Raw genomic sequence first — 27,165 nt, 5'->3', positions numbered from 1 at the left:
AATCATAATAGTAAAACAATTTTCAGATTTCTGTTAAAGTGTCATCAAAATTATAAACCAACAACGGAATAAAAATATACAACTAAGACATTGTTTTTCATGTCTTTGGAGGACTGTTCCCCTTCACATATCTGTGGTAGCTTCTTAGTATGTGACTCTTGAGTGAAATGTATAGTGACCGTTGGTGGTTAACAGCTCGAGAAAGTTGTTCCTTTAACTCCTTCAGCCTGGAGCTCTGAATGCAGTTCTTATACATTACTTTTTGTGTTTAAAGCAAACCCAAGTTAGATTTATAGCTGTTTGCATCCAGGAATCTAATGTTCAGAATGGGAGTTAAATTATAACTGGAAGGGTTGGTTTTGAATTATGTTAATAGTGATATTTGCAATATAAAAATGATCAAAACATCTCATATAAATTAAGTTTATTGCTGAATTTTCCTGTTAACATTATAATTTTTTTAAAAAACATTGAAATTCCACAAATTGAGCCCAACAGTTAAACACACTTTTTTAAAAAAAGTATAAAACTGACATTAGAAACATTTTTGAAGAAAAAAGTATATCATCTAACAGCAAAGAAATATGAACCCAGACAATGAATGGCACAATTACAGCACTTAAAGGAGTACTCAGTCACCACCCAGAAATCATTGTCTGAGTAGGAAAAAGATTCCCTTTAAGAAGTTACACATTCAGTTTGTTTCTGAACTAGTCAGTCTTATTTTTGCCTCATTTTGTAAAAAAAAAAAAAAAAGAGCTAGATCTTTACTGCTGCTGGAATAAAATACTGTACATGAACTGAGAACAAAGAGGGATCATCTTTCTTCCCTGGTGTCCGAACAAGAGACAGTACAGAAGAAACGGCTTTGGCACTTGTAACAGCTTTGTCCCGAATCTTGTTACTTGACTGTTGTAGCATCACATGATTTTTTTAAATATCATTATCTCCATACTTGGTATGTACATCATATATACAATTATAAAATTCCTTCATTCTAAAAACAGGTTGATCTCAGACAAACAAGTCACATTATGTTTGTAGCAGTTCATTCAGTTTTCTTCTTGGTTTTGCCGGGGTGAGGCGTGGTTTGGGTTCTTGGGCCACATCCAGCAGTGCTCAGGGCTTACTTCTGGGTCTGCACTCAGGGATTACTCCCACTGGTGCTCAGGGGACCATAAATGGTGCTGGGGGTTGCCTGCAAAGCAGGCATCTCATCCCCTCCACTTCTCTCCGGCCCTTTCTTCTTAATTCTTACACCAGTTTGTATGCTACTTTCTGGGATTGACTTAAGGCTCTAGTTTACTGCAAATAACTTAGTCTTTATAAGAATTATTTTGAGGTTGAAATCACACACCAATCACTCTCTCTTTTGGTGGTGTTTCTCCTTGTTGGATTGATGTAGTGTCTTGTCTAGGTAATCCATAAAGATATATAGAAACACATACAAGAAGAGTTCCCAGAGCAAAGGTGAGTGCTGCCAAGAGGAAAGAGGGGAGAAATATTAGTACTCATGTCCTAAAATTTTATAGTTTTGACTATGAAAGAAAATAAATCTGAATGGTCCCCTTCTCTAGCCTTCCCCTCCCAGCCCTCTTCAAGGTGATGCAATCAAGGAAGTAACAATCATTCATCATAACAATCATTCACTGACTTTCCAGAATGTAAGTATGACAGACCTGGACTATTGACAAAGAAAACACGATTTTCCCATATGCTGAGAAAAAAGAAAAGCAGTGGAAGAGAAATATTCGTATTATGGAACCTATGAAAGTTTTAAGTAAAAAGGTTTAGTAAAATGAAAACCATTTAGATAGGAAAGTTCCATTTTCTGCTAGCCTTTTTTTTAAATGTTTGTTTGTTTGGGGGCCACAACAGTGGTACAGGAGCTACTCCTGGTCGTGCTGAGGGTGCTCAGGACTGAACCTGAGTCTCCTACATGCAAAACATGCACTTCAACTCGCTGAGCCCGTAATCTGGCCCTGTCTTTATCTTAATTCTAAAAACCAGGACACAAGAAACTGAATTCACAACTTGTCCGAACTTGACAAATAGGTATCACGTTAAAAAAATGCTATCTCATGGGGCTAGAACAGTGCTATGAGGTAAGTGATGTTAGCATCTTAATGTTACACATGAAGAAACTGGGACTCAGCTTAAGCAATTTCCCCAAGGCTACACAGCAAATTGTTTTCTAAGATTTGTACAAGGTATTGGTGTTCCTCTGTTTGCATTATAATCAGTCAGTTTTTTAATCAGATATAATATAGATAAGATCTATTCCTATTATTTAACTGGCTTTTCCTCATGTGTTTATAGTATACTTGATTAGTAAAGAAAATAGTATAGCATAAAAGCACTCTGAAGTATTAACACCACTGCTTAAGTAAGCAAAAGCTATTATAATGCTCTATATGGGATAAAGAAAATTATACTAGAAGAAATAACATAGCAGTATTGTCAGATGCCTACTATAGGACTGGCTTTCTATGTCTAAATATCCAGTATTTAATTGGATATTAAATAAAACAAAGGTATCTTTTTAAAAGAGGAAATAAAATTTAGATGTGGAATGTCATTTCCCAACCATTTCCATGTTCAAAACAAGATGGTGCAAAAGGATATTTGTACACTGTGTCCATCACAGTACTTTAGTACAATAGCCAACATATGGAAACAACTCAAAATTCCCAGCTGCAGATGAATGGATTGCAAGTTGCAGTACAGCTACATAATGGAATACTGAACAGCTCTTAAGGATGAACAAAACCATGTTTACCATGACATAGATGAGCAGGACTAGAGGATATGCTCAGTGAAGTCAGAAAGAAAAGGATAGATACAGAATGATCTATCTGCGAGGTGGCAAGAGAGGGATAAAGTTAATACAACAGGAAAATTGATCCTCAAAACTCAAGTGGGGGTGGTGCACTTGAGGACCTTTGGGAGGAGGTAGGTGCACTGGTGATGGGTATAGTGTTAGAATTATGTATGTGGGAAATTGTCATGGGAAACTATCATTAACAGTATTGTTAATCACAGTAGCACTGTAGCACTGTTGTCCCGTTGTTCATTGATTTGCTCGAGCAGGCACCAGTAACGTCTCCGTTGTGAGTCTTGTTACTATTGTTGGCATATTGAATACGCCACAGGTAGCTTGCCAGGCTCTGCCATGCGGGTGGGATAGTCTCGGTAGTTTGCCGGGCTCTCCGAAAGGGACAGGAATCAAACCCAGGCCAGCCATATGCAAGGCAAACTCCCTACCTACTGTGCTATTGCTCTAGTCCATTAATCACAGTACTTCAACAAAATAAAAAAAAAACTTTTTTTTTTTAAAAAGATGGAGGGAAACCTTAGCAACAATAGTGAGTTATGTGTTGAAACATGGACTGTAACCAAGATAAAGCGTAAACGAAGTGAAACTTATCACTTACAAGGGCGGGGACTGGGGGGGCGGGAGGTATAATGGGGTGGTTGGTGATGGAATATGGGCATGTGTGAAGGGTAGGGTGTTTGAGTATTGTATAACTGACATAATCCTGAGAACTATGTAACCCTCCACATGGTGATTCAATAAAATTTAAATTAAAAAATAATAATAAAAAAATAAATTAAAAAAAAGGGCCAGGGGGATTGCCCCATAGCTGGAAGCCTGCTTCATGAGCAGAGGGGAGAAGGCAGATGGAACAGAGAAGGGATCACTAAGAAAATGATGGCTGGAGGAACCATTTGGGATGGGAAATGCATGCCAAAAGTAGATAATGGACCAAACATGATGACCTCTCAGTGTCTGTGTTGCAAGCCATAATGCCCTAAAGTAGAGAGAGAGTATGGGGAATACTGTCTGCCATAGAGGCAGGGGGAGGGTGGGAAAGGGGGGTATACCCGGGATATTGGTGGTGGGGAATGTGCACTGGTGTAGGGATGGGTGTTTGATCATTGTGAGATTGTAACTCTCTCACGGTGATTCAATAAAATTAAATAAATTAAAAAAAAAAAAGGATGGAGATACATAATAAGTTTCCCAACCAATTCATTTCCATGTTCAAAACAAGATGGTACAAAAGGATATATGTACACCTACATTCATCACAGTACTTGGTACAATAGTATCATTCTGTATCCTTTTCTTTCTGACCTCAATGAATTGGTTGATCCCTGGCACCTGCTATGGTTCCCTGAGCCTGCCAGGAGTGACTCCTGAACACAGCTGCATGTGGCTCAAAGACAAAAACAAACAAAAAGGGTAGTATGCGTTTCTGCTTTTTCCTCAAAATAATAACCCTGTATAGTTGATTACTAATTGCCTGCTGAAAGTAATTATTTCCTAATGAACTTTGTATTTGGTTCCTTGCATATCTAATAATCAAACTATAGCATCTAAGTTCTCTTATGTAGGTTGTCTTATGTAATACAAGGACAATTAGGAGGCTTAACAGCAGATATGTTCCTTTTAGTCTAGCCCGTCACTTCTCACACAGACATGAGCACTCGTCAGTTTAAGCTCTAGCATCATTTAAACAGTCCAAGTGTCACTGATCCACACACCCTAATCTACATACCGCAATACCTATTGAATAAACTGAAACAAAATTTGTTTTTTTTATAAACACTATAACTACCTACTATATTTATAAAGATGAAATGACTCAAAGAATTGAGATGGTCTTTCATGTTAAAATGTAACAAAATTAAGACTTACTTATCTGTAATCCAAACAGCATCACCGAAGCAATAGTAGAGAGAACAATGGCTGCTGCAGCAGAAAAACCTTTCATGATATTGTCTGTGTATTTGACCACAACAGAAGTATAGAGGCCTCCAACACTTGCCAAAACTTGTACAGAAAAAGAAATGAAATTTTTCAAACGGGTCGTGAAGGTGAAGCAATTTTCATCCCAGGATGCCTTACCAATTTACCTAGAAAAATGCTATTTCTTAGAAGCAGTCATCTGACAATTCATATGAAAACTGAGTCATAGTTTCTACAAAACAACATTGTTCTTGAGATGCCCAAAGAGCAACAAGATCTACTAGTAAGCTGTACACATTCATTGCTAACACATTAGACGCTTTTGATTGTGAAGGAAATATTGCTTTGGGATAGTTGTACCAAAATCACATTTTCAAACTGGTGTTCATTCACAAGTATCAAAGGACCAATTTCAAAATGCTATAGACTTAAAATGGACATCAAACTTTTAAAAAATATCTACTCAGAACCCTTAATTCCTAGATACTTACAGATAACAAACCAGACATAATATGTGTAACCATAGAAAAATCCTTTTTCTTTAATTTCAGCTCCATCAGACAAGTAGACACCAATTAATGTCACAACGATTCCCGATAGGTACATTTGAATGTTTCTCACCCAAAGGGAAGTGTCTGAACTCTTTAAAACTTTTTCAAAATACACTCCTGGAAAAAATGCAAAGATAAGGATGATTTTTAAATGTCTTTGAGTAACTTAGAGATAGAAAATACATAATTTTGTGGCAGAAATCTTATATTAATTAAATACATTTCTTCATTATAACAAATGGCATACTATTCATTTCAAAATGCACTGTAAAGAACACAGAACTGGACCAGAGAGATACTACAGCGGGTAAGGTGCCTGCCTTACATGCAGCTGGGTAGGTTTCAATCTTCCACATCTCATATGGCTCCCTGAGCAGCACCAGGAGTAATTCCTGAGTGCAAAGCCAGGAGTAAGCCCTGAGCATTATGGGGTGTGGCCCAAAAATAAAACAAGGGCTGGAGCAATAATACAGTGGGCAGGGTGTTTGCCTTGCACTTGGCAGCCGACCCGGGTTTGATTCCCAGCATCCCATATGTCCCCTGAACACCGCCAGGAGTAATTCCTGAGTATGCATCACTGGGTGTGACCCAAAAAGCCAAAATCAATAAATAAAACCAAAAAAAAAAAAAAAACCCTCCCTGATCCACACTGAATTAGACTGAGATCTCTGTTAAAAAGAATTCCTTCCATTACGACAGTAGTCAGATCAGAATAAACAATTCACTTGAATTAAGCCATTTTCCCTCTCCTATTTTTGCGGGGGGAGTTGTTGTTTCTGGGTCATACCTGACTATGCTTACTATAGGCTCTGCACTCAGGGATCTCTCCTGGGGACCAAATGGGATACTGGGCCATGGTCAGGTTGGCCCCAAGCAAGGCAAGGCTCCACTATTTTCCTTTAAAGCTGGGTTCCAGGCCAGCGATATGTGAACCTCAAGGTTTAGTTTCCAACATCACAAAAATAAAGCAGGATTCAACAAATCAATTTTATAGACAAGTGTCAGATCCGTGAACTCCCAAATCAGATGAATGTTATGTGAACATATTTCTGGGACTGAGGATTCAAAGCTCTTTAGATATTCCAAAGGCACACAAGATACCACCACTTCTAAAAGTCAGAATCTAGTGTGAGGCTAGTGCTCTAAATGCTCTAAGGTTTGAACTAAAAATGCATTTTTAAGTAGACATTAGAAATCTTAGTTATATGGGGCTGGAGTGATAGCACAGTGGGTAGGGCATTTGCCTTGCATCCCATATGGTCCCCTGAGCACCACCAGGAGTAATTCCTGAGTGCATGAGCCAGAAATAACCCCTGTGCATCGCCAGGTGTGATCCAAAAAGAAAAAAAAAAAATCTTAGTTATAAACACCATGCTAGATATCAGAAATTTGTTACTCAAGTACTAGTAAAAATTCAAATGAAAATCTTGATTTTCATGAATCTGTATTGAAAAGAGCCAAAGAACAAAACTAACATGATGGCTATAACTGCCTTCCACCTATGATTTTACTACGTAGGAAAACCAATTATTTAGTGCTCAGTTACTCTAAGCATACATGGTAATCATTTCCTCAGTTACATATTGGAAGGTTAAACTAAAAATAATGTTGGACATAATATTTGTTTAAAGAAATAAAAATAAAAGTTATTATAATACTGTTGTATTGTTAACTTGCTGGTTCCTAATTATAAAAAAGTGTACAGTATCCAATATATCAAAATTTAGATTCACCCTTATCACATTTTTTATTAGCAGTTATTTTACTTTCGTGTCCAATCCAATTGTAATCCAAAAATGTTTTAACTCCTGAAATAGCATAAATTCTTTTACAAAGGAACATAGCTATAATTAATATTCTCTACTGACTCTTCTCTGTTTGAAATATTTACAAGATAACAATTCCTTATATTGCACTTAGTTTTCACATTTTGTCTTCTGGTTCAGTGAAGGATTTCTGTCCCAATACATCATTCCAGATATTACTTTATACTAGTGATTTTGAGTCTCATCCCTCCCTGTTTCGCCATATTGTTTCCTAGGTCCGCTTCGCCTCATCTCCCTACTCCATAGTTCTTAGTCTGTTTTAGCACAGAAAGAATTGAAGATTACTGGATTAAAAACAGATATGAAGCTGATAACAACCCCCTAACGAAGCAAATAATGCAGTTCAGGGAAGATGAGATTGGCATTGAGCTTTCTGATGAGTGGTTTTTCTCTATCTTCAGAGGCTGTCTCTTCAGCCCCTGGCTGTACCAAGAATGGAGAAAACGAGCTCAATGGGCTGGTGCACTTGCTTTACATGCAAGAAACATAGTTATGATCTTCAGCACTGCATACAGTCCCCTAAGCATCATGCCTGGAGTAGCCCCTGAGTACTGCCAGGAGTGATTAAAAAAAAATAAAAAGACAAAGGCATATTCTTAGTTCAGTGCAAGTATAAATAAGGACTGAACTGAGTTTAACACTGACACCTGAAAAAATGTAAACATAAAATAATAAAGGGTATGAGATAAGGCTCACTGATAAGAATTCATGTGTTCTATTATAGAGGATCTGGGTTTGAGCCCCAGAACTTCAAAAATGAAAAGACAGCCTTGGGAATAAAATTGTTATATGGGGGGGCTGGAGCAATAGCACAGCGGGTAGAGCATTTGCCTTGCACGCAGCCGACCCAGGTTCGATTCCCAGCATCCCATATGGTCCCCTGAGTACCGCCAGGAGTGATTCCTGAGTGCAGAGCCAGGAGTAACCCCTGTGCAGAGCCAGGTGTGACCCAAAAAGCAAAATAAATAAATAAATAATAAAATTGTTATATGATAAAGCGAGACGAACTAGACTCTTAGTTGTTTAGTTTTAATTAACAGAACACTGCTTTTATGGTTTACCTGCAAATCCTGAGCACAAAACAGCAATAGCTATAGCCACGAACCCTAACAATGGATTCTGTTCCACCTGCAACAATAATGTTTTAGGTTAGTTTTATAAATAAAATTCAAATAAATAAAACAAGTACAAAAAAAAACACTATAGTTCTACTGAAAGTAGGTGCCATATCAGACCCAGCTACAATACAGAATAGACAGGACCAAAGGAAAGGTCATCCCAGAGACTAGCCAAGCTCTTTAGTTACAAACGTGTCCTCCCAGTTACAGGTATAGTCAATACTAAATATCTGTGATTATTTCCAAAGCATAAAATTTTGCATAATCAGTGTCTTTACTTATGCCACCATCCTAAGTCAAGCCCTGCCAAAATCAGTCATGGAAAAGCTATGGTCCAAAGGTTGTTGATTCCCTAATCAACTACAAGAAGCAGTACTTTTATGTTATCTACTGTCTGGTGTTGCTTTTTTTATTATTATTATTGAATCACTGTGAGAACAGTTACAAAGCTTTCAGTTTTAAGTCTCAGTCATACAATGATACAATGATCAAACAACCATCCCTTTACCAGTGTACATGTTCCACCACCAAGTTACCTACTGCTTCTGTTATCTGGCCAAATATTAGTCTCATGCTACTGTGTTCCAGATATACTTGTGTTATATACACAAATTGATAAGGACCATATACAGCTCTGATTCTTTTAACAGTTCACAAATGAGACTGACAGGAAACAGTCTTTCCTTGGTGATGAATACTGTAATACAGACTGAGACATGGCTACTATGATCATCAGATACCAAACATCCTACGTATACTAAGTATCTTAAAGAGAAGGCTTGATAGACAATGTGATGAATTAGTCTGATCCCTGGACCTCCAGTAGCAGCATTCTCTGGGAATATGTTACAAATGAAAATTGACAAACCCTACAACAAACCTACTGAATCATGAACTGTAAGGATGTAGCCCAGCGATCTGTTGAACCTTTTAATAAATTCTGGGCTGCACTAAAGTTTGAGAACTTCTGCTTCAGATTGTAACTAAAACACATGGATGACCTAATGAGTTGACACCATAGCAAGCTTATGCTCATAAATTACAAGATCAGCACAGACAAGAAGGGAAAAAAATGGGAGATTTTATCTATCCCAACTGCCAAAAAAACTCTAATAATAAATCTGATAAATTCTTGGTTTGCTTTTCTACCTCTTTAATCTCTGCAACAGTTAAGGAAAGTGGTGATAAGTAGTGTTTTTCTGGGCTTAATTATGGTATATAAAAAAAATGCCTTATACTGTGCTTCAGCTAAAACTTTTGCAGACACTATCTACATGAGGTGAATATTTTTCCTAGTGGTATGAGGTATTAAAAGTTTGTATTAAGCTTTTAGTATTTGCCTTATTTCCCAAGCTAATTACCTTACATTGATAGATGAATTAAAAGTACAATGTAAACTGAATCAGTATTTTGAAATGTCAACAAGATTATAAACATGTTTAACTATCATATGAAGATAAGTATTAATCCAAATCTCAGTTTTCTGAAGGGGCAAAAAATCTCTACAAAACTGGGAACTAACTAAAAAAGGCAACTGACTAGAAAGTTGTAAAAAGGAATGGACTTCCTTCTTCATTCATGCCAGCTGCTTTAGATTTGTAAGAGAATCATGATAGTCTTACATTTGCTAAAAATTATAGGATAGGGGCTGGAGAGATAGTACAGTGGTTAGGGCATTTGCCTTGCAAGTGGCCAACCTATGTTTAACCCCAGGCATTCCTTCCACATGGTTGCCAGGAATTAACCCAGAGCAGTGCTGGGTATGGCCAAGCCCCACCCTCCCCCCCAAAAAAAAAACTGTAGAGTAATCGATTAAAGAGGGATCCCTTTCAGGTCATTCACTGAAGATCATTTTCTTATTTCTCTTTAGAAAAACAAATGATGAAAGCACAGAATAAACGTGTCACTTTAACATTTACTCAACAAACTAAAAGATGTTAAAGAATCTTTTTGGTTTGTTTTAGATAAGTTTGAAAAAACTACTCCCATGGGCCAGATAGATAGAACAGCAGGTAAGGCCATACATGCAGCTGACCTCGGTTTGATCCCTGACACCACAGAACCACTCCCCATTCACCTGCCCAGCCCTACGAGGAGTAAGCCATGAGTACCATTGAATGTACAACATCAAACCAAAAATTTAAATAGAGAATAAATACTTCCTATAATCATTATCACTGACAGTGGGAGTATGTGCAAGTGGATTTAAAACCTGCTGAGTGAAGAGGAAAATTACATGGAGAAAACCCTGCCCCTTAAAAAAGGTCAAGTTTAAAAGAAGGGAGGAAGGGAGGAAGAGAGCTGTCATAGAGGCAGGCTGGGGGTGGGTTGGAGACACTGGTGCTGGCAAATGTACACTGGTGGAGGGATGGGTATTGAAACACTGTATGACAGAAACCTAATCATGAACAGCTTTGCAAGGGTCTATCTCACAGTGACTCAATTAAAAAAAAAATGGTCAAGTTTTAGTATATACACTGTGTGGAGGTTAGCACTGTTTTCATCACAGATTTACTATTAAATGCATAATTTTGGATAAGTTATCTCAACAACTTGGTCTTTTATTTTTCATCTATAAAACAAGGTGGATTACATTAACTTTAAAGCAGCTTGGGGCTGGAGCAACAGCACAGCAGGTAGGGCATCTGCCTTGCACGCAACCAACCCGGGTTCGATTCCCAGCATTCCATATGGTCCCCCGAGCACCACCAGGAGTAATTCCTGAGTGCAGAGCCAGGAGTATCCCCTGTGCATTGCCAGGTGTGACCCAAAAAGCAAAAAAAAATTTTAATTTTTAAAAAAAGCACCTTACACGTGTAACATATTTCATGAATAAATCTAACTATCTGTTAACATCCTAGGGGGATAAATGCCTATCTATAGACCAAAGATTATTATTAGCCATAGATATAATATGCTGCAGTTGTCAGTGAGATTTCTGCAGCACATAAAACTTAAAGGAGTTTACTATTTTAATTTGAGTAAAGTCTTACCATGACTTTTGTAGCTTGGGCTGGTTTCCATTGTACAAGTGTGACTCCACCACAAAGCATAAAAACTGAAATCCATTGTAATTTGCTAAGTGTCCGGTTTAACATTAAAACAGTACATAAAGCAGTACAGGGAATTTTCAATTGGTAAGTTACCTGAAAAGAAAAGAAGTAACTCAGCTAACAGTAGTCTCTGATATAAATACAATTGACCCCTGAAAACCCTGATTATGGAGCTTTAAGTAAACATCCACTTAAATGTGGATTTTCTTATAGAATAAATAAACTTTGCATATACTACACAATATTGTAAATATTTTCCCTATAATTAACTTTTTTCTAGTTTATTGTAAAAATACAGCATCCAATACATATATATATGCATATATATATAATGTTTTCATCTACTTATGTTATCAGGTGAGGCATAAGGTCAACAGCAAGCTTATGGTCATTGTTTTGAGTATGTGGAAAATTTTGCAGATTTTTGACTGGGAGGCAGATCCCTCTAGGTTCTGTATTTTTTCAGAGGATAACAGTAACTGCCAGTCTAAAATTTTAAACAATTAGAAACGTGAAATTCATAAAGAAGTCAGAAAACAGATGAGCAAGTAGAAACTGTCCTTATAGACCCAAGAACGAACTCTTATTGAGCAGTGGAGTAAGTTAAGAACTCATGACCTAGATACCAACCATAGGCTCAGGAAGCAATACCATCAAGTTCTTCCTCAACGAAGGTTGTGTAACACAGAGTTGCAATAAAGCTCAAATCCCTAGATACTACTGCTGCTACTCAGTTCATGATTTTCCCCCAACCCATTGAAGCTTAGAGGCTGTTTGTAAGAGAATAAAGATTTGAGGGACTCTGGACTTGAAGATAAAGCCAAGGAGAGGAAGGAAGATTACGGATAGTGATTTTTGAATATGGATAGCCTCAGCTTTCTCTGCCACTACTCTCCCCTGGGAAATTTGGTTAGCTTGATGATACAGGACTTCCCTGCCAAAGGTCCACATGACCAGTGTATCACACTCATAAGTAACAAGTCCTAACAACATTCTCAGAACTTACCATTAGTTTTACATCTACCATTAGTAAACATATGGTTTATTTTTGCATTAATTTCCCATATCACTAAGAAATTATTGCATTATTCCCTATATGACTAAGCATTATCAATAAAAAACTGATAATGCAATAAAGGCTGATAAAAATATTTTCACCATAAAATACATGTATTAAGATTTTATAATTTTCAGGGCTAGAGAGATAGTACAGGACTTAAGGTGCCTTCCTTGGAGGTAGCCAACCTGGTTCAGTCCTTGGCACTGTAGACTGTTCCCTTCTCACAGCTAAGAGTAAGTCCTAAGCACAACCAGACGTGACCCCAAAACTTAAAAAAAAAAAACAAAAAAAAACCAAGAATTTTTCACTTCACACTTTTATTTATCACCACTCCACTCACCTGGTACACTGCTGCATCCAGATTGCTAAGTGCTAGGAAAGCCATATTGTTCTGAACAGCATACACTAGCGATGGTACACTTAACTTCATTAGTTCCTTGGGGCTCCCCAAGACATTTTCTCTTAAAGATGCCTTGAATCTACCCAGACTACCAGTTTCTCTTTGAAAACAAAAAGGGAAATGATAAGGGGAAGAATAAGTGGAGAGAACATCTATTGTATCACAAACAGGGCATTGTAAAAACGTGCCAAAAGGCCATTATGTCATTTAACAGAATGATTTAAATAATTTGCAATGAATTTTAGATTTCTTAAACACATCAACAAAACATCTTTATAAAATAAAAATGATTACATATTCTCTTACAAACGTTCAATAGATTTTCATTAATTAATGAATTATTGATATGTATAAAATTACCTCCTATCATTTAACTGCTGTTTTATATAGTTCACTCTGATCATTTTTTAATCAAGCCATAATCCACTTTAAAAATTAAATTTAAGCTATAAAGAAAAGACTGGTATCTGTGGAAGTTTTGGGTTTTTTTTGTAGTGAGTCACAGTGAGGGTACAGTTACAGATTCACACCTTTTCGTGCTTGTTTTTCCCTTATGCAATGTTCGAGAGCCCATCCCTCCACCAGTGTCCATTCTCCACCACCAATGAACCCAGTATCCCTCCCACCCCCCCATCCCATCCCCCCCGCCCCATCCCGCTTCTGTGGCGGGGCATTGTGGAAGTTATTTTGGATGGGAACTGAATCCTTTGGGTCAGTATTATAAATTTATTTATAACTTATGAAATGTGATGAAATGTGATAGACAAATATTTAAATAACCATATTCTCATAAACCCAAGTATATGTTACATAATTTTACAGGAATTCTGAATAATTTATTAGTACCAACACAAACTATATTTAAAAGCTAGCTACTTGACTATATTGACTGTGCATGCTCTTTATTCATTTTTCTTTCTGGAGGAACTAATCAATCTGGCTCATGTCCCCCTGTTATAAACAGACTCAATTATTTCCTGAAGGAAAAATTTTTTAAAAATTTAAGTATAAACACATAAAAGGTGCTTAACCAAAAGGTCCTAAGTGTAATTAATAATTATGTTTAGGAGGCCCGTTATATTTTGGGGGTGAGATTGACCCGTTTCAATGCAAAGTTTTATGATAATCATAGCGAGTTCCCACCACACCACTCTCACCCCCCCAAAAGAATAGAAAAATATTATAAGATAAAGAGATTTCAGAGATATAAGAAAGAACATGTTGGAATTTTACCACACAGAAAATTTTAAAGGAGGAGGTGAATAATTTCAGTATGAAGCGGATTAAACACAGCTCAGTTTAACTTACCTTTGAGAAATTAGTTATATGAGCTTATCATTTAGCTTTACTCACTAAAGTGAAAAAAGCATTAACAGTAGCAATGGACCTGCCAGAAAAATACTAGTAATCATCTATCCTTCTTACTTAGTGGGAAAAAATTACATGATCAAAACTAAAGGTCATTTTTCCTTCCATTTTCCTGTCGTTACTTTCTTAAAAATAAATTTCATGTATTTTGTCTTTTGTTTAAATCAAGTTACATTTAATTATGTAATCAGATAATTAGGTAAAAGTCTATAATCAAAAAGCACATACTAATTTTTAGATATTATTATTTATTTTCCACTATTCTTTTTCTTTTCTTTTTTTTTGGGGGGGGATCACACCTGGCAATGCACAGGTGTTACTCCTGGCTCATGCACTCAGGAATTATGCCTGGTGATGCTCAGGGGACCAAATGGGATGCTGGGAATCGAACCCAGCTTGGCCTCGTGCAAGGCAAACACCCTACCCACTGTGCTATCTCTCCAGCCCCTCCACTAACTTTTCTATTTAAATCACTCTCATCACTGTCATCCCGTTGCTCATTGATTTGCTTAAGTGGGCAATACTTGAAATAATTCTATGTACAACTTTTGTTACCTGACACTCCATGTTATGACAGATTCCACTGTCAGCTCAATTGGCTCAAACCAATTATTTCTGACCTATGCTTGGTCAGAAGCTGGTCTCATTCTTTCATCTCCTGGTCTGACAAGAACTACTAGGAGGCATAAAGTCCCTGGCTAGTTTACTAAGGCCCTGTGCAAAATGGAACACAGCATAGGTTACTCGCGAGCTTAGGAAATTGACATTTTATCATCTAGTAAAAAATTTTACTATTTTTATCATCTACAAAGTATAATAAACACACAAAAGACTTTAGGACGTTAGGCAAAAACTAACAACAAAGTCACTGGAAAAGGAGATCATTTTTTAAATACCCATCATATAAATTATATTAAACTATTACTTCTTCCCCATGACCCTAAAACCATTACACCATGGATGTAACATTTCACACAAACTGTAAACTCAGCAAGGGGAATAGAACAAGACAAACTATATTTGACAGCTATACTAATTATTCTAGATAACCCTGAAATATTAAAATTTTCTCTAGTCCTAGATGGGTAAGTAATTCAAAGAGTTAAGATATGATTGTTTCATTACTGACCACATCCAGCATATATTTACAGTCATACATCCTGCTAGATTTATTTACTTATGCTTTGTAGACTGTAGATAAGAGCAAATAATAAAAGGGTGATGTTAAGATAATGTGAAAGTGTCAACTTCCTTTTATTCATGGCACAAATGACAGATTTTTATCAAAACTGTCAGTTTTCATAGTTTTGACTGGGCTTAATATAGCACACATCTAATCAGTGATTAAGCTAACAGTGTCTCAATACTGAAGTCTCCAATTTGGAATTTTTTTGTGATTATGAAGATAATTTCCCTGTTTATAGTAAAGATACACTAAAGATTTTAAGCACTATGGCTGTGTGACCCTAGTGCTCCCTAGCACCAAAAAACCCTGCACTGCCCTGAAAGGCATCTTGGGGAGTGTTCCGGGGCCCCTGGGGTGTACGAGGGACCACCTGGGGCTGGGCAGCCCAACAGCAGCATCTGAGACCCTAGGTGTCATCCCTGGCACCAGGGGGGAAAGGAGAGGATTTAAGGACAAGTCATCATGTATAAAACTTTTAAAAGGTCTAGGGGGAAACTCTTATAACACAAATACGTACAAAGAAAGACTATAATAATAATGAAGACATGGCAAAATCTTAATATTCAGAAACAAAAAGAAAACTGAAAAAAACAAATGTATAATAATAACTGCTTATTAACCAATTTTTTTAATTATTTCACTGTTCTAAGGATTTACAATTTGAAAATTGGAGACTGAGTGATTGTTTTTCAGGTACCTTTGGAAAATTAAAGCTTCCTTCAAAAGAAGATAAAGCTTAATGGGACAGCTGAAATAGAAATAGAAACAGGAATGAAGTAAAAGAAAAAAAAAATAGCTGCTTTTACCTGTTTCCCTCACCCATTACTTAAGACAAGGAAAAAAATTTTTTTTCTTAACAGCCTCACTGGCAACCTGCCACTCTTAATAGCAACAATCCTGAATGTCTGAAGGCAGCAATTTAAATTGCTGTGATCTCAAAAGAGGATGTTTGGCACTTTACATAACACATGTTGATAGCAACTAACAGCTGGGTAGTTAACTTGTTTTCCAAAGAAGTCAGATGTCTGATTTTAGAAGTTCACTTTTCATAACCTAAAAAAGAGGCATGTGTCTTTGGCTTCTTTCAAAAACAGTTTTTTTGCTTTTTGGGTCACACCCAGCAATACTCAGGAGTTACTGCTGGCTCTGCACTCAGCAATCACTCGTGGCGGTGCTCAGGGGACCATATGGGATACTGGGAATTGAACCCAGGTCAGCCGCATGCAAGGCAAATGCACTGTGCTATCACTCCAGCTCCTCAAAAACAGTTTTATAAATTTACTTATCAAACAAATAATGAATGTTAAAGTATTTCCTTCCAGTTCTATTTACTGTCCAGGTTCATTGGAATTACACACCAAGGCATACTGTTCTGACTTCTGTTTTTTACAACCTGAAACCTTCAGAAAGATTTTCTGAAGAAATGTATATCAAGTACTTTTCAATATAGTCCATGTTTTTACCAATAAGAATTTATATATGTAGGCTGAGATGTGACCCAGGTGGCCGCACATTTGTGCAGCTGCTCTGCTGCTGATCGACCACGATCCGGAGGCCAGCTAGACTACTTTTGGTACCAGAAGCCTTGCAGAAATGTCTCTAGACTGTGAACTAAGCCATAGTCCCACGCCAGCCAAGGAAGAAAAAGGTCTTTCTTTCTCGGCTTTTTTTCCCTTTTTGGGGAAAGAAGGCGTGGCATCCGCCATTTTATAAGGATCATTAAGGAGGTATGAACTTGGAGGCGTGGGAAATTAAAAAAAAAAAAAAGTATGAACTTGTAACAGAGGGACGTGCAGGTGATCTCGAGACGGGGGTGATACCAGCGCGCTCTCCACCGAGATGCGACCCGAGTGGCTGCCCATTTGTGCAGCTGCTCTGCTGCTGACGGACCACGATCCGGAGGCCAGCTAGACTACTTTTGGTACCAGCAGCTGCTTGCAGAAATGTCTCTAGACTGTGAACTAAGCCACAGCCCCATGCTGCCCTAGGAAGGGAAACGATGCAATTTCTAACATAAATGTCCCTGGACTTAGTTACTAAAATACTAAAATACAGAAATCCCAAACCGCACGGCCGCTATCGTGGCTGTGCAACTTCATATCTCTTCATTCTCAGCAATGGAAAACTAATTATCAAGTGCTTCCTTTTCAGCAGGGCTGTTTTTTGGGGGGAAACTCCAACAACAATAGTTTTGTGTTGAAATATGGAATGTAATCAAGGTAAAGAGAAAGTGAAGTGAAATTTATCAGCTACACAGGTGGGGGTGGGGGGGATTGGGGGTGGGAGGTATACTGGGGTTTTTGGTGGTGGAATATGTGCACTGGTGAAGGGACGGGTGTTCAAGCATTGTATAACTGAGACATAAGTCTGAAAGCTTTGTAACTTTCCACATGGTGATTCAATAAAATAAATTTAAAAAAAAGAATTTATATATGTATACAATGCATATATACATATATATCCTAAACATAAATTTATATATTAAAAATTATACATATATATTCTAAACATTTGAAGTAAAGAAACATTTCAAATGAACTACATAATAATGTCTTTTACTTGTATACCGTTCTCAATAAATACAGCGAAGATATAGAACTGAAAGTAAGAAATGTACACAGAGTACTTCGTTAAGACAGCAATACCCTCAAAAGTTTTATTTTTCTAATGATGGGTACAAGTTTACAACCATACCACCCTTGAATGTTACTGATCGCATCTAATAATGAGAATGTTTGGATAATGTAGTCTCCGGGGATAAAATAACTATTACTCAGAACCCAGAGGAGGAGGTAAATAATACAAAGTTATGTAGTGATTAGTGGAAACTGTGACCAGAGGCTCACAAGAACCGAACTCTAGTTACCCTAAGAACAAGTGTTTTCTAACACTCACTAATGATTTACTATTGTTTGTGGTGATTTTATAGAATACAACTACTGCAGGTGGTTATGAGTCAACTGTGTACACAAACCAATCCCTAAGTATTAGAGATTCTACTTTCAGAACATAACTTAAGTTTTATATTAACTCCTCTTCATAACTCTTTAAAGTCTTGCCTAGAGTAAGAAGCTTCCCCACTTTTAACTCTTACACCCTTATAATCTATTCTCATAGGTTTCAGAGTGGCACTTCAAGCAAAATGGATTCCCTTGCTAGTTACTGATATAAATCGTTCAGTGGTCTCCCAATGCACTACAGATAAAACCCCAAATCCCTAAGAGGCCCATAAGATTACTCTAAACAGGTTGGAGAGACCGTACATGGGTTAAGGTAAACACCTTGCATGCATGTACTGACTCTGGTTTGATCCCCAGCACCACGTAGGGTCCCCAAGCACCATCAGGCATGAACTCCGAGTACAGAGCAAGTAGACCCTGAACACTGCCCTGAGTATAGGCTGGGGAAGCAGGGCAAGGGGGGCTAGGGGATTACTCTTACTAGCCTGCTGGCCTCCTCTACCTCATTTTAGCTTCAGTCCCTTCGCACATCTTTGAGTGAAGCGAGGGACCACCAGGGCCACACTTGGTAGTGTTTGGAGGGTAATGAGATGCCATTAATCAGGGCCTTCTGCTTTTTTTTCTCTCTCTCTTTGGGGGATTAGAGCAATAGCACAGCAGGTAGGGCGTTTGCCTTGCACGTGGCTAACCGGGGTTTGATACCTCTGTCCCTCTCAGTTTGATTCCTCTGTCCCTCTCAGAGAGCCCAGCAAGCTACCGAGAGTATCCCGTCCACACAGCAGAGCCTGGCAAGCTACCCATGGCATATTCGATATGCTAAAAACAGTAACAAGTCTCACAATGGAGATGTTACTGGTGCCCGCTCGAGCAAATAGATGAACAATGGGATGACAGTGCTACTTATAACTCTGAATTACTTTAATTCATTCTTAGCGGCCTAATCATAGTCAGGTCATGTATTTTATTCAAATTTTCCATATTCTATACTGCTTCATAGAAATTATAGATTTCTTTGAATTTCCTTTCAATACTTAAAACTAATTTTCAATATTTCACTAGGCATCTTGCCCAAACTAACAATTCATCTATAATTTCATTACTGTCTTACCAAATATCGCTATGCAAGCTGAAGAAGGAACACAATGTCATTTTATTTCACTTTATAGCTATCAAGCTGTGACTTCATACTTTGAATTGTTTCCTTTCACTCTTTTATTATCTGAGAGATTAGTAATTTTCAGATGCCTTCTTAAAGTTTTCTTGTTATAAACAGCAGTTAATTTTACCAGTGTGCTTTGAATAAACATTACTAGCCTATTTTACCATTAAAAAAATTACATTCCTTTAAAAGCCTAATACTTCCAAATGCGTTTTACTTATTTTGTGGTTTACAAATTTTTCCAATGCTTTTCCTATTTAGACACTATTTCTACTTTAAATGATTTGTCTTCACAGCCAAATTCTTGTTAGCCATATGACATCAAATACCAACTATCAAAACACTGCATGTCAGAATTCTTTAGTTTTTCCAATTTCCAATTGTCTCTAGTCTTTGCATACTCTGCAGGTAAATGTTCTTTATGCTGATGACAGACACAGCAATGATGATGTGAATACAGTTTTGATTTTCTTTAGTGTTACAATAATGCCATTATTTGACTTGTCTTCTAAAATTCTACATATTTTTGTATTTTTATTCTAGATAGGACTTTCAAAAAAACTTCCATAAAGCAAACTACTGATCATACCCAAACATTAAAACATGAAAACTTAAATACACACATACAGGAAATACATTCAAATAAAATATCTCTTGCAAGTGGATTGATGAAACACCAAGTTCAATTGCTGAGCTACACCAACTCATCTGAGTTTTGTTCTGGAAGTTCTTTGTTATTATTTTGCTTCTTGGTGCTTTTTTTTTTTTGTTTGTCTGCTTATTTTGTTTTAGGGTTTTCTTAGCATATTACATATTGTTATTAAACATCTATAATAATTAAAAACCAAATGAACTATGACTTACAAATTTAAAATTGTTGATTTCAGGTTATGAAATAGTGTAGCAGTTAAAGCACATGCAGGCTCCTGACCTGGTGTGATTCTCAGCACCACCTAGTTCACCCGCCCATTCCCCTGAATCGCTGGATATAGTCCTTGAGGGCCCCCAGCACCCCTATGTAGGTCCAGGTATCTCTGGCACTGCAGGGCCTGACAGCACATCCCTAGGCCCTTGTACTGCACCTAGGCCTGACTGCAGAGAATAGGTGATGTCCCAGACGTCCTGTGCACCACTTGGGAGGCCCACCCCCCATCCCCACCCCTAATACACACTCAAAGAAAGAAATCAAAATCAAATCCCAATGAGTTGGATTAAAATTAGGTCTCTCCCACTCAAGAATCTGTTCTGAATCCTCTCATACTGAAAAAATTATTATCACATGGTGTTGGTGACTCAAAGGCCAGTGCTGACACATATTAACTTATGAGATATTGAGGAATCAGAGATGTATAGATAAAATAAAATTATACTACCTACCTAGAAGTGGGTATAGATTAATAATTCATGCAGTATCTAGCACAGGAGACATATACGAAAATACTAACTTTACCTTTATAGTTCTCTAAGACAGAGGTCAATGAATTTTTTCCTAAGCATCAATAATAGTGTAGGCTTGTGAGTCCGTCTCTGTTACAATAAAATAGGCCTCAAGATGCATTTGATCCACAGGTTATAGTTTGCCAATCCCTGATTTAGGAAAGAGTTCTTCAACCTTAGTACTACTGGTAGTGGGGGCTGGAAAATCCTTTGTTCTGGAAAAAGTCCAGAGCACTGTAAGATATTTAGAAGCTTCCACTCACCAAATACCAAGGACATCTCCCTAACTGCAACACCAAAGACCCTCTCCTTGAGAAGAGAATCACCCTGGTTATAAATCGTTGCCCGAGAGCCATCAAACAAAGAAAGCTTCAACTTCCTCACAAAGAAAATACCTTAACCAAGAGTAAAAGTAACAAGTGAACACACTAAAAGGTTATTTGTACTCACTTAGCTAAGATCCCCACACTTAGGAATAACTTTATAACTTCTGTGATACACACGGCTGTGGTTGAAAAGTAGAGTTCTTTGTCTGCTGTCCTGGTGTATCTTAAAGCTATGGTATATGCTGCGGCCACCAGGGTCATCACGGTCAGGCAGTACAACTTGAATAACAAACTGACGTTTTCTGGAAAATAAGTGCAACAAAGGTAGTATTTTGTAGACAATATTATTTATATATGTGTGTATGGGTCTCATTCCCCTGACCCTGAAAGAGTCAGGGCACCATTGGAAAGGACGAGTAAAAACAGGCTTCTAAAATCTCAGGGCTAGGACGAATGGAGACGTAATTGAGACTACTCGAGAAATTCGACGATCAACAGGATGATGATGATGATGATGATGATGATGATGATGATGATGATATGTGTGTATGTTAACCTACGTTGTATCTCAATGTTTTCTAATTTCAAGCACAAACTACTTATTTTAAATCCCTATTTCAGTTATTTCAAAACAATGCTTTCCCATTACATGAACACAAACACAAAACAGATGACACAGTGCCTCAAGTGCAAGATTATGTGGCACAATGATTAGAGAAGTTATGAATTACATATTTTACACATCTTTACCAAACTTAGAAAATTTAAGTAGCACTGTAGCACTGTCTCCCCTTGTTCATCGATTTGCTCAAGCGGGCACCAGTAACATCTCCATTGTGAGACTTGTTGTTACTGTTTTTGGCATATCGAATACGCCACGACTAGCTTGCCAGGCTCTGCATGAAATCCTAAGTATGAAAGGAAAATGAAGTAATTGCAGCACTGTATATCCTAAATTTAAAGTCAACAGAGGGAAAAGAAAAGAGATAAAAATAGGATTGAGTATAGAATTTCATCATCATAAACAAGTCACCTAGCTTCTCATTTCATAAATTATACAGAAAAAACTATCTTATAACAAAGTAATAAGAATGAAATCATATAAAATTTGAAATACAAGAAATAGATAAACTTACATACTCTCTATGTAAAAAGTGACTGCAAGTTTATCTAAGTAGCAGCTACCATCCAGGCACCAAAGCTGTCTCAAACCTTCAAATGACAAGCTGATAGGTACAGGTTTCTCTGCTTCCTCCCTATTCCCAACCCACTCAATAGTGTCATCACCCAAGGCTCAGACGGCTTCCCCTCTGCTTATCCGTCTCCCACTTGTAACTAACCAGCTCTTTTTAACTTTTTAAATCTTTAGGCTCAGTGTAAGAAGAAATCAACAGCAATTTTTTTTTCCATAAAGAAACAATAGTAAACATTTTAGGCTTTTTTAGGCCAGAAGACAAAATCAAGATTTTCACAGGGGTAAATACTGGCTAAAGTGTCTGCCTCCTATGATTTTCTCCCTGGGCTCAATCTCAAGTACCACCCAAATATTTTTTAAAAAAACAATTTTAAATCAAGAGCCAAGGAGATAGCCCAAGTTATGGAGTTGAACTCCATATTCACCACCATGTGACCCCAAAGCCCCACCCCCCAACATGGCCAAGTGTGGTCTTATATAAAAAGAGAAAAAGAAAATGTATGTTTAAAAAAGAAAGGGAACAAAGGAATAATCTATGTAGGTACTTAAGCAACAAGAAAAAACACATTTTCATATTTTTTAAAAAACATTCAAAATGAGGGGTTACTACTGAGAACAGAAATCTCTTGGGGTGGTCACAATTTTGTCAGTGGTCTTCAAAGTTAATATTCCATCAAATCACTAGCAAATGTTCATCTGTAAAAACCATTCTCAGCTCCTGTGCCATACAAACACAAGCTGCACTGGGGCAGTCAGCCCTAGTCTGACAACCAGGTTAAGAATCAGAGGTACAGGGGCTGGAGTGATGTAACAGCGGGGTAGGGCATTTGCCTTGCACGTGGCCAACCCAGGTTCGATTCCCAGCATCCCATATGGTCCCCCGAGCACCGCCAGGAGTAATTCCTGAATGCAGAGCCAGGAGTAACCCCTGAGCATTGCTGGGTGTGACCCAAAAAGCAAAAAAAAAAAACAAAAACAAACAAACAAACAAAAAACACAAGAATTAGAGATACAGGGGTGACTTTGGGCTACTACACTATACCCAAGTACTTTCTTCCTTACCACTCTGGAAGCCTAACCACAAGGTAAATGCAGCTTTTAGAAGGAAGTAAGAATTTGAAACAATTTTTAGCTATGGTACAGTAGGACAACAAAACTAGTATTTTAATACTTTTTCCTGGATGCAGCAAAAAATCATTTGGAAAACAATCAATTCTAAAGATTATGTTGTCTTAATTAAAAGGAACTATGGAACAACAGAAAAAATGGCTCTTATCTCTGCCTAGGCCTTCTTTCCAGAGGATCTGAGGGAGTTAAAAAGGCAGTGTTTATGTAAAAGGAAGTAAAAGAGAACACTAAATCCTTCTTTTGTTCTAATACTTTCCTCTTGGATGGAAACATGTTTGATTTCAAAACTAAGTCACAACAACCTTTAAATACTCAACTACAGAGGAGCACTTATCAGCAGATTCTAGATCATAAATGAGCAAACTACAGCTCATTCCTTATTTTTTAATATAGGCTATAAAACTCTAAATAGTTTTAGTTGTGTAATAGTTGGGAGAAACAGTTTTTAAGTAACCTTTGTTGACACAAATATTATAGGAAATTCAAGATTCAACATTTATTAATGAAGTTTTATTAAAACACAACCACAACCCTGTTTCTCAATTGTCTGTGGCTACGTTTTCGCCTGCAACTGTACGATTGCGTCGTTATGATACAGATCAATCCAGTCTTTTACAGAAAAAATTTGCCAACCTGAATCCTAAATAAGAGTCTAGCTCTCTCAAACTAAAACTACCTTATTTTAATTATTACATAGGTTCCTGATTAAAATAACAATAAAGTGAATGTTTAAACATAAAACCAAATTGGTGACAAAAACATTCTCACCTACAAATATCATGAGCAACTTTGAGAGTTTAGTTACGTAGTGCTACATTCCACATGGAATATATTTTGTATTCCTGGCAAAAAATCCATTTTGCCAGGAATACAAAATATATTTAAATGGATTTAAATAAAAGTAACCAAATAAATTCAGATATTTGTAAAACATATAGGCTTTGGCATTAAATATTAATTCAAAACCATATAAAGAAAAAAAACCTTTCAGCTTAACATTCAAACATATTTTTTCTTCAAGCCACAAAACTTCAGTATGAAGTTTCAATGATTAGCAATTCCCATTTTTTCAGGGTGATATCAAAGGCAGTATCAAAAGATTAAGTCATATATAATCCTGTAAATTTTACTGAGTATTCAAATCATGCCCCAAAACAGAAACTATAAATCTAGCCAATAACCAAACTCCATTTTTTAAAAAAAATTTTATTAGTGAATCACTGTGAGGTACAGTTACAGACTTAAAAACTTTCATGCTTATGGTTCAGTCATACAATGGTCAAGTGCCCATCCCTCCACCAGTGCCCATTTTCCACCACTAATGGTCCCAGCATCCCTCCCACACCCCCACCCCATCTTCCTCCCACCCACCCCACCTCTGTGGCAGGGCATTCCCTTTTGCTCTCTCTCTCTCTCTCTTTGTGTATTATGGTTTGCAATAGAGGTATTAAGTGGCCATCATGTTTGGTCTATAGTCAACTCCCATCCCAAACAGGCCCTCCTAGCACCCTTTACTTGGTGGTCCCTACTCTATCAGAGCTGCCTTTTCCCCTAGCCTGCAAGGCCGGCTTCTAAACTGTGTAGTAATCCTCCTGGTACTTAATCTCTACTGTTCTTGTTAGTCTCCCATTCTGTTACCTTATATTCCACAAATGAGTGCAATCTCCGAACTCCATTTTTGAGCTGACACATTGTCATGCCGGTATTTTCCTACTTCTCACAAAGTTCCCATTATTTTTCAGGAATGATATTTCTACGTGGAAAAATTCCCCCAAATGAAATCTAGTATAAAATTAAGATTCTTTTCCATATATTAGAGGGGACATTTTTTTTAATTCCTGAAACAGGTGGAAATTCAGGCAGTTCTGGGTGAATCTTTATGAAAACTGCAGTTTTTTTATTAGTCTTTTTTTTCCCCCTTGAATCACGGTGAGATACACAGAATTTCATCGTGATTCAAGAAAACTGCAATTTTTAAAGGACTGTATCTTTCTAGGAGGCCAAAGCATAACATATAGGTATTAAAAATAAATCTGTAAATTTTCAGCTTCTTCAGATGACTTCCTGTCTGTGATGCTTAAATTTTGCTCAACATTAATCTTGCAATGCCCATTCTGTTAGTTCCCAAAACAATTCAACTGTTCCCTTTGCTTGCTGTATTGCTACAAATCTTAAGACTAGACTAATTCGAGGGACCGAAGCAATAGTTCAGTTGGAGTACTATGTAATATTTCAAATAAAGTAGTTTTAGTTTGAGAGGTCTAAACTCTCATTTCTGTGGATGTTAAGAATTCAGCTGGAGTGTTCTTGCTTTGCATACAGCCACCCAGGGTCCAATCTCCAGCACTCGGGACCCTGCCAAGATTGATCCCAGAGCTCAGAACCAGAAGTAAACCCTGAGCATCACCAGGTTTGGCACGAAAACAAACAACGGGGGACTTATTTGAAACAGAATGAGTAAGAGAAGCATATGCAAGACAGTGACCCTGGGCAGAACTTGAATGACAGGTGGAGCTGGCTACCAGGAAAAGAAACTTAGCTCCCCAAACAAAACAGTTTTCTGTTAGCTGATGTGCAATATTTGCTGAACAAGGTGCAAAGGGGAAAGGGTGCGGTGAAGACGGATGTAGCCCGACCTCTCCCAAGACACTGTTCCATCCTCCAGCAAGGCAGCCACAGTCCCGACCCCAACTTCGGGCCCCCAGGGAGCAGCTGAACCAGCAGCGCGTTGCGGGGCTGGAGCTCAGCCCCCCTGAAAGGGCACGACGTCGGACGCGGTCCTTACTGCGTGCTGCACCCCGCGGTCCGGTCCTCTCCTCCCAAGTAGCACCACTGTGACCCCACAAGTAGTGACCCCCTATGACACTGTCCTGGGAAGCAGCTTCCTGAATCCGTGCCTCCTGAGTCTCATTTTCTGGGGGCGGTAGGCACGGCCCAGGACTATTTCGGGGCGCTGTGACACCGGCCAGTCTCGGCTCGTTCTTTGTCCCTGGAGCATTGCCCCCCACCCCCACCCCGTGCCATCAGCAAAAGGGGAGACTCAGAGCAAGAAGGCAGCAGCCGCGGGCTCCCAGTGGGCGCGCAGAGCGGCGCAGTCTCCGGCCGCGGGGTGCGAGTGCGACCCGGGACCGGCGCCGTCAGCCCCGGCCCGCGCGCATCCCGGCTCCCACCTCCCACTCCCCGCGCATCCCGGCGGGCGCCGGGTCCGGGTGTCCGCCGCAGGGCTGGGCTGGCGGCCCCGCGCAGCCCGTCGGACCGCAGCCGCCCGACCGCCGCTCCAGGCTCCAGAGCCCCGCGGGCGACGCGAGGGAGCTCGCAGCCTCCACGCGCCGACACGTGCCCGCCGGGAGTCCCGCGCTCGCAGGTCCCAGCACCCCGAGCCTCTCACCTCTCGGGGCAGCCATGGTGCCCGGGCAGCTCCGCGAGACACTGACGCGCGCCGCCGCCGCGCGCCCGGAGCCCGACTCCCGGGCCGGCCCCTGTGGTCATAGAGACCGGGAACACGCGGCCTAGAGCGCCCCGCCGTCCCGCCGTCGGCCCGCTCCGTAAAGCCCAGACGGGAGGCCCGGGCCGCCCGGAAATGGGAAGAACCCGGATGCAACAGCGTCGACCATAAAGGTCAGAATCGGTCCGTGAGTGCTTCGG

General features: G+C 38.7%; 1 protein-coding gene across 1 annotated transcript; it reads right to left on the bottom strand.

The window, feature by feature from the left end:
- Positions 1–409: 409 nt before the first annotated feature.
- On the bottom strand, positions 410–27,165 carry SLC35A1 (solute carrier family 35 member A1). The gene is made up of 8 exons (XM_004605651.2): positions 26,909–27,165; positions 21,322–21,499; positions 12,702–12,861; positions 11,242–11,394; positions 8,192–8,258; positions 5,245–5,421; positions 4,703–4,837; positions 410–1,477 (listed from the first exon to the last, which is right to left on the bottom strand). Exons 1-8 carry the CDS (start codon positions 26,922–26,924, stop codon positions 1,350–1,352), a joined length of 1,014 nt encoding a protein of 337 aa, XP_004605708.1. The 5' UTR covers positions 26,925–27,165; the 3' UTR covers positions 410–1,349.

This window comes from Sorex araneus, chromosome 4, assembly GCF_027595985.1.
Source record: "Sorex araneus isolate mSorAra2 chromosome 4, mSorAra2.pri, whole genome shotgun sequence".
NCBI classification, from domain to species: Eukaryota; Metazoa; Chordata; class Mammalia; order Eulipotyphla; family Soricidae; genus Sorex; species Sorex araneus.
This window is presented reverse-complemented; position numbering and strand designations above follow the sequence as displayed.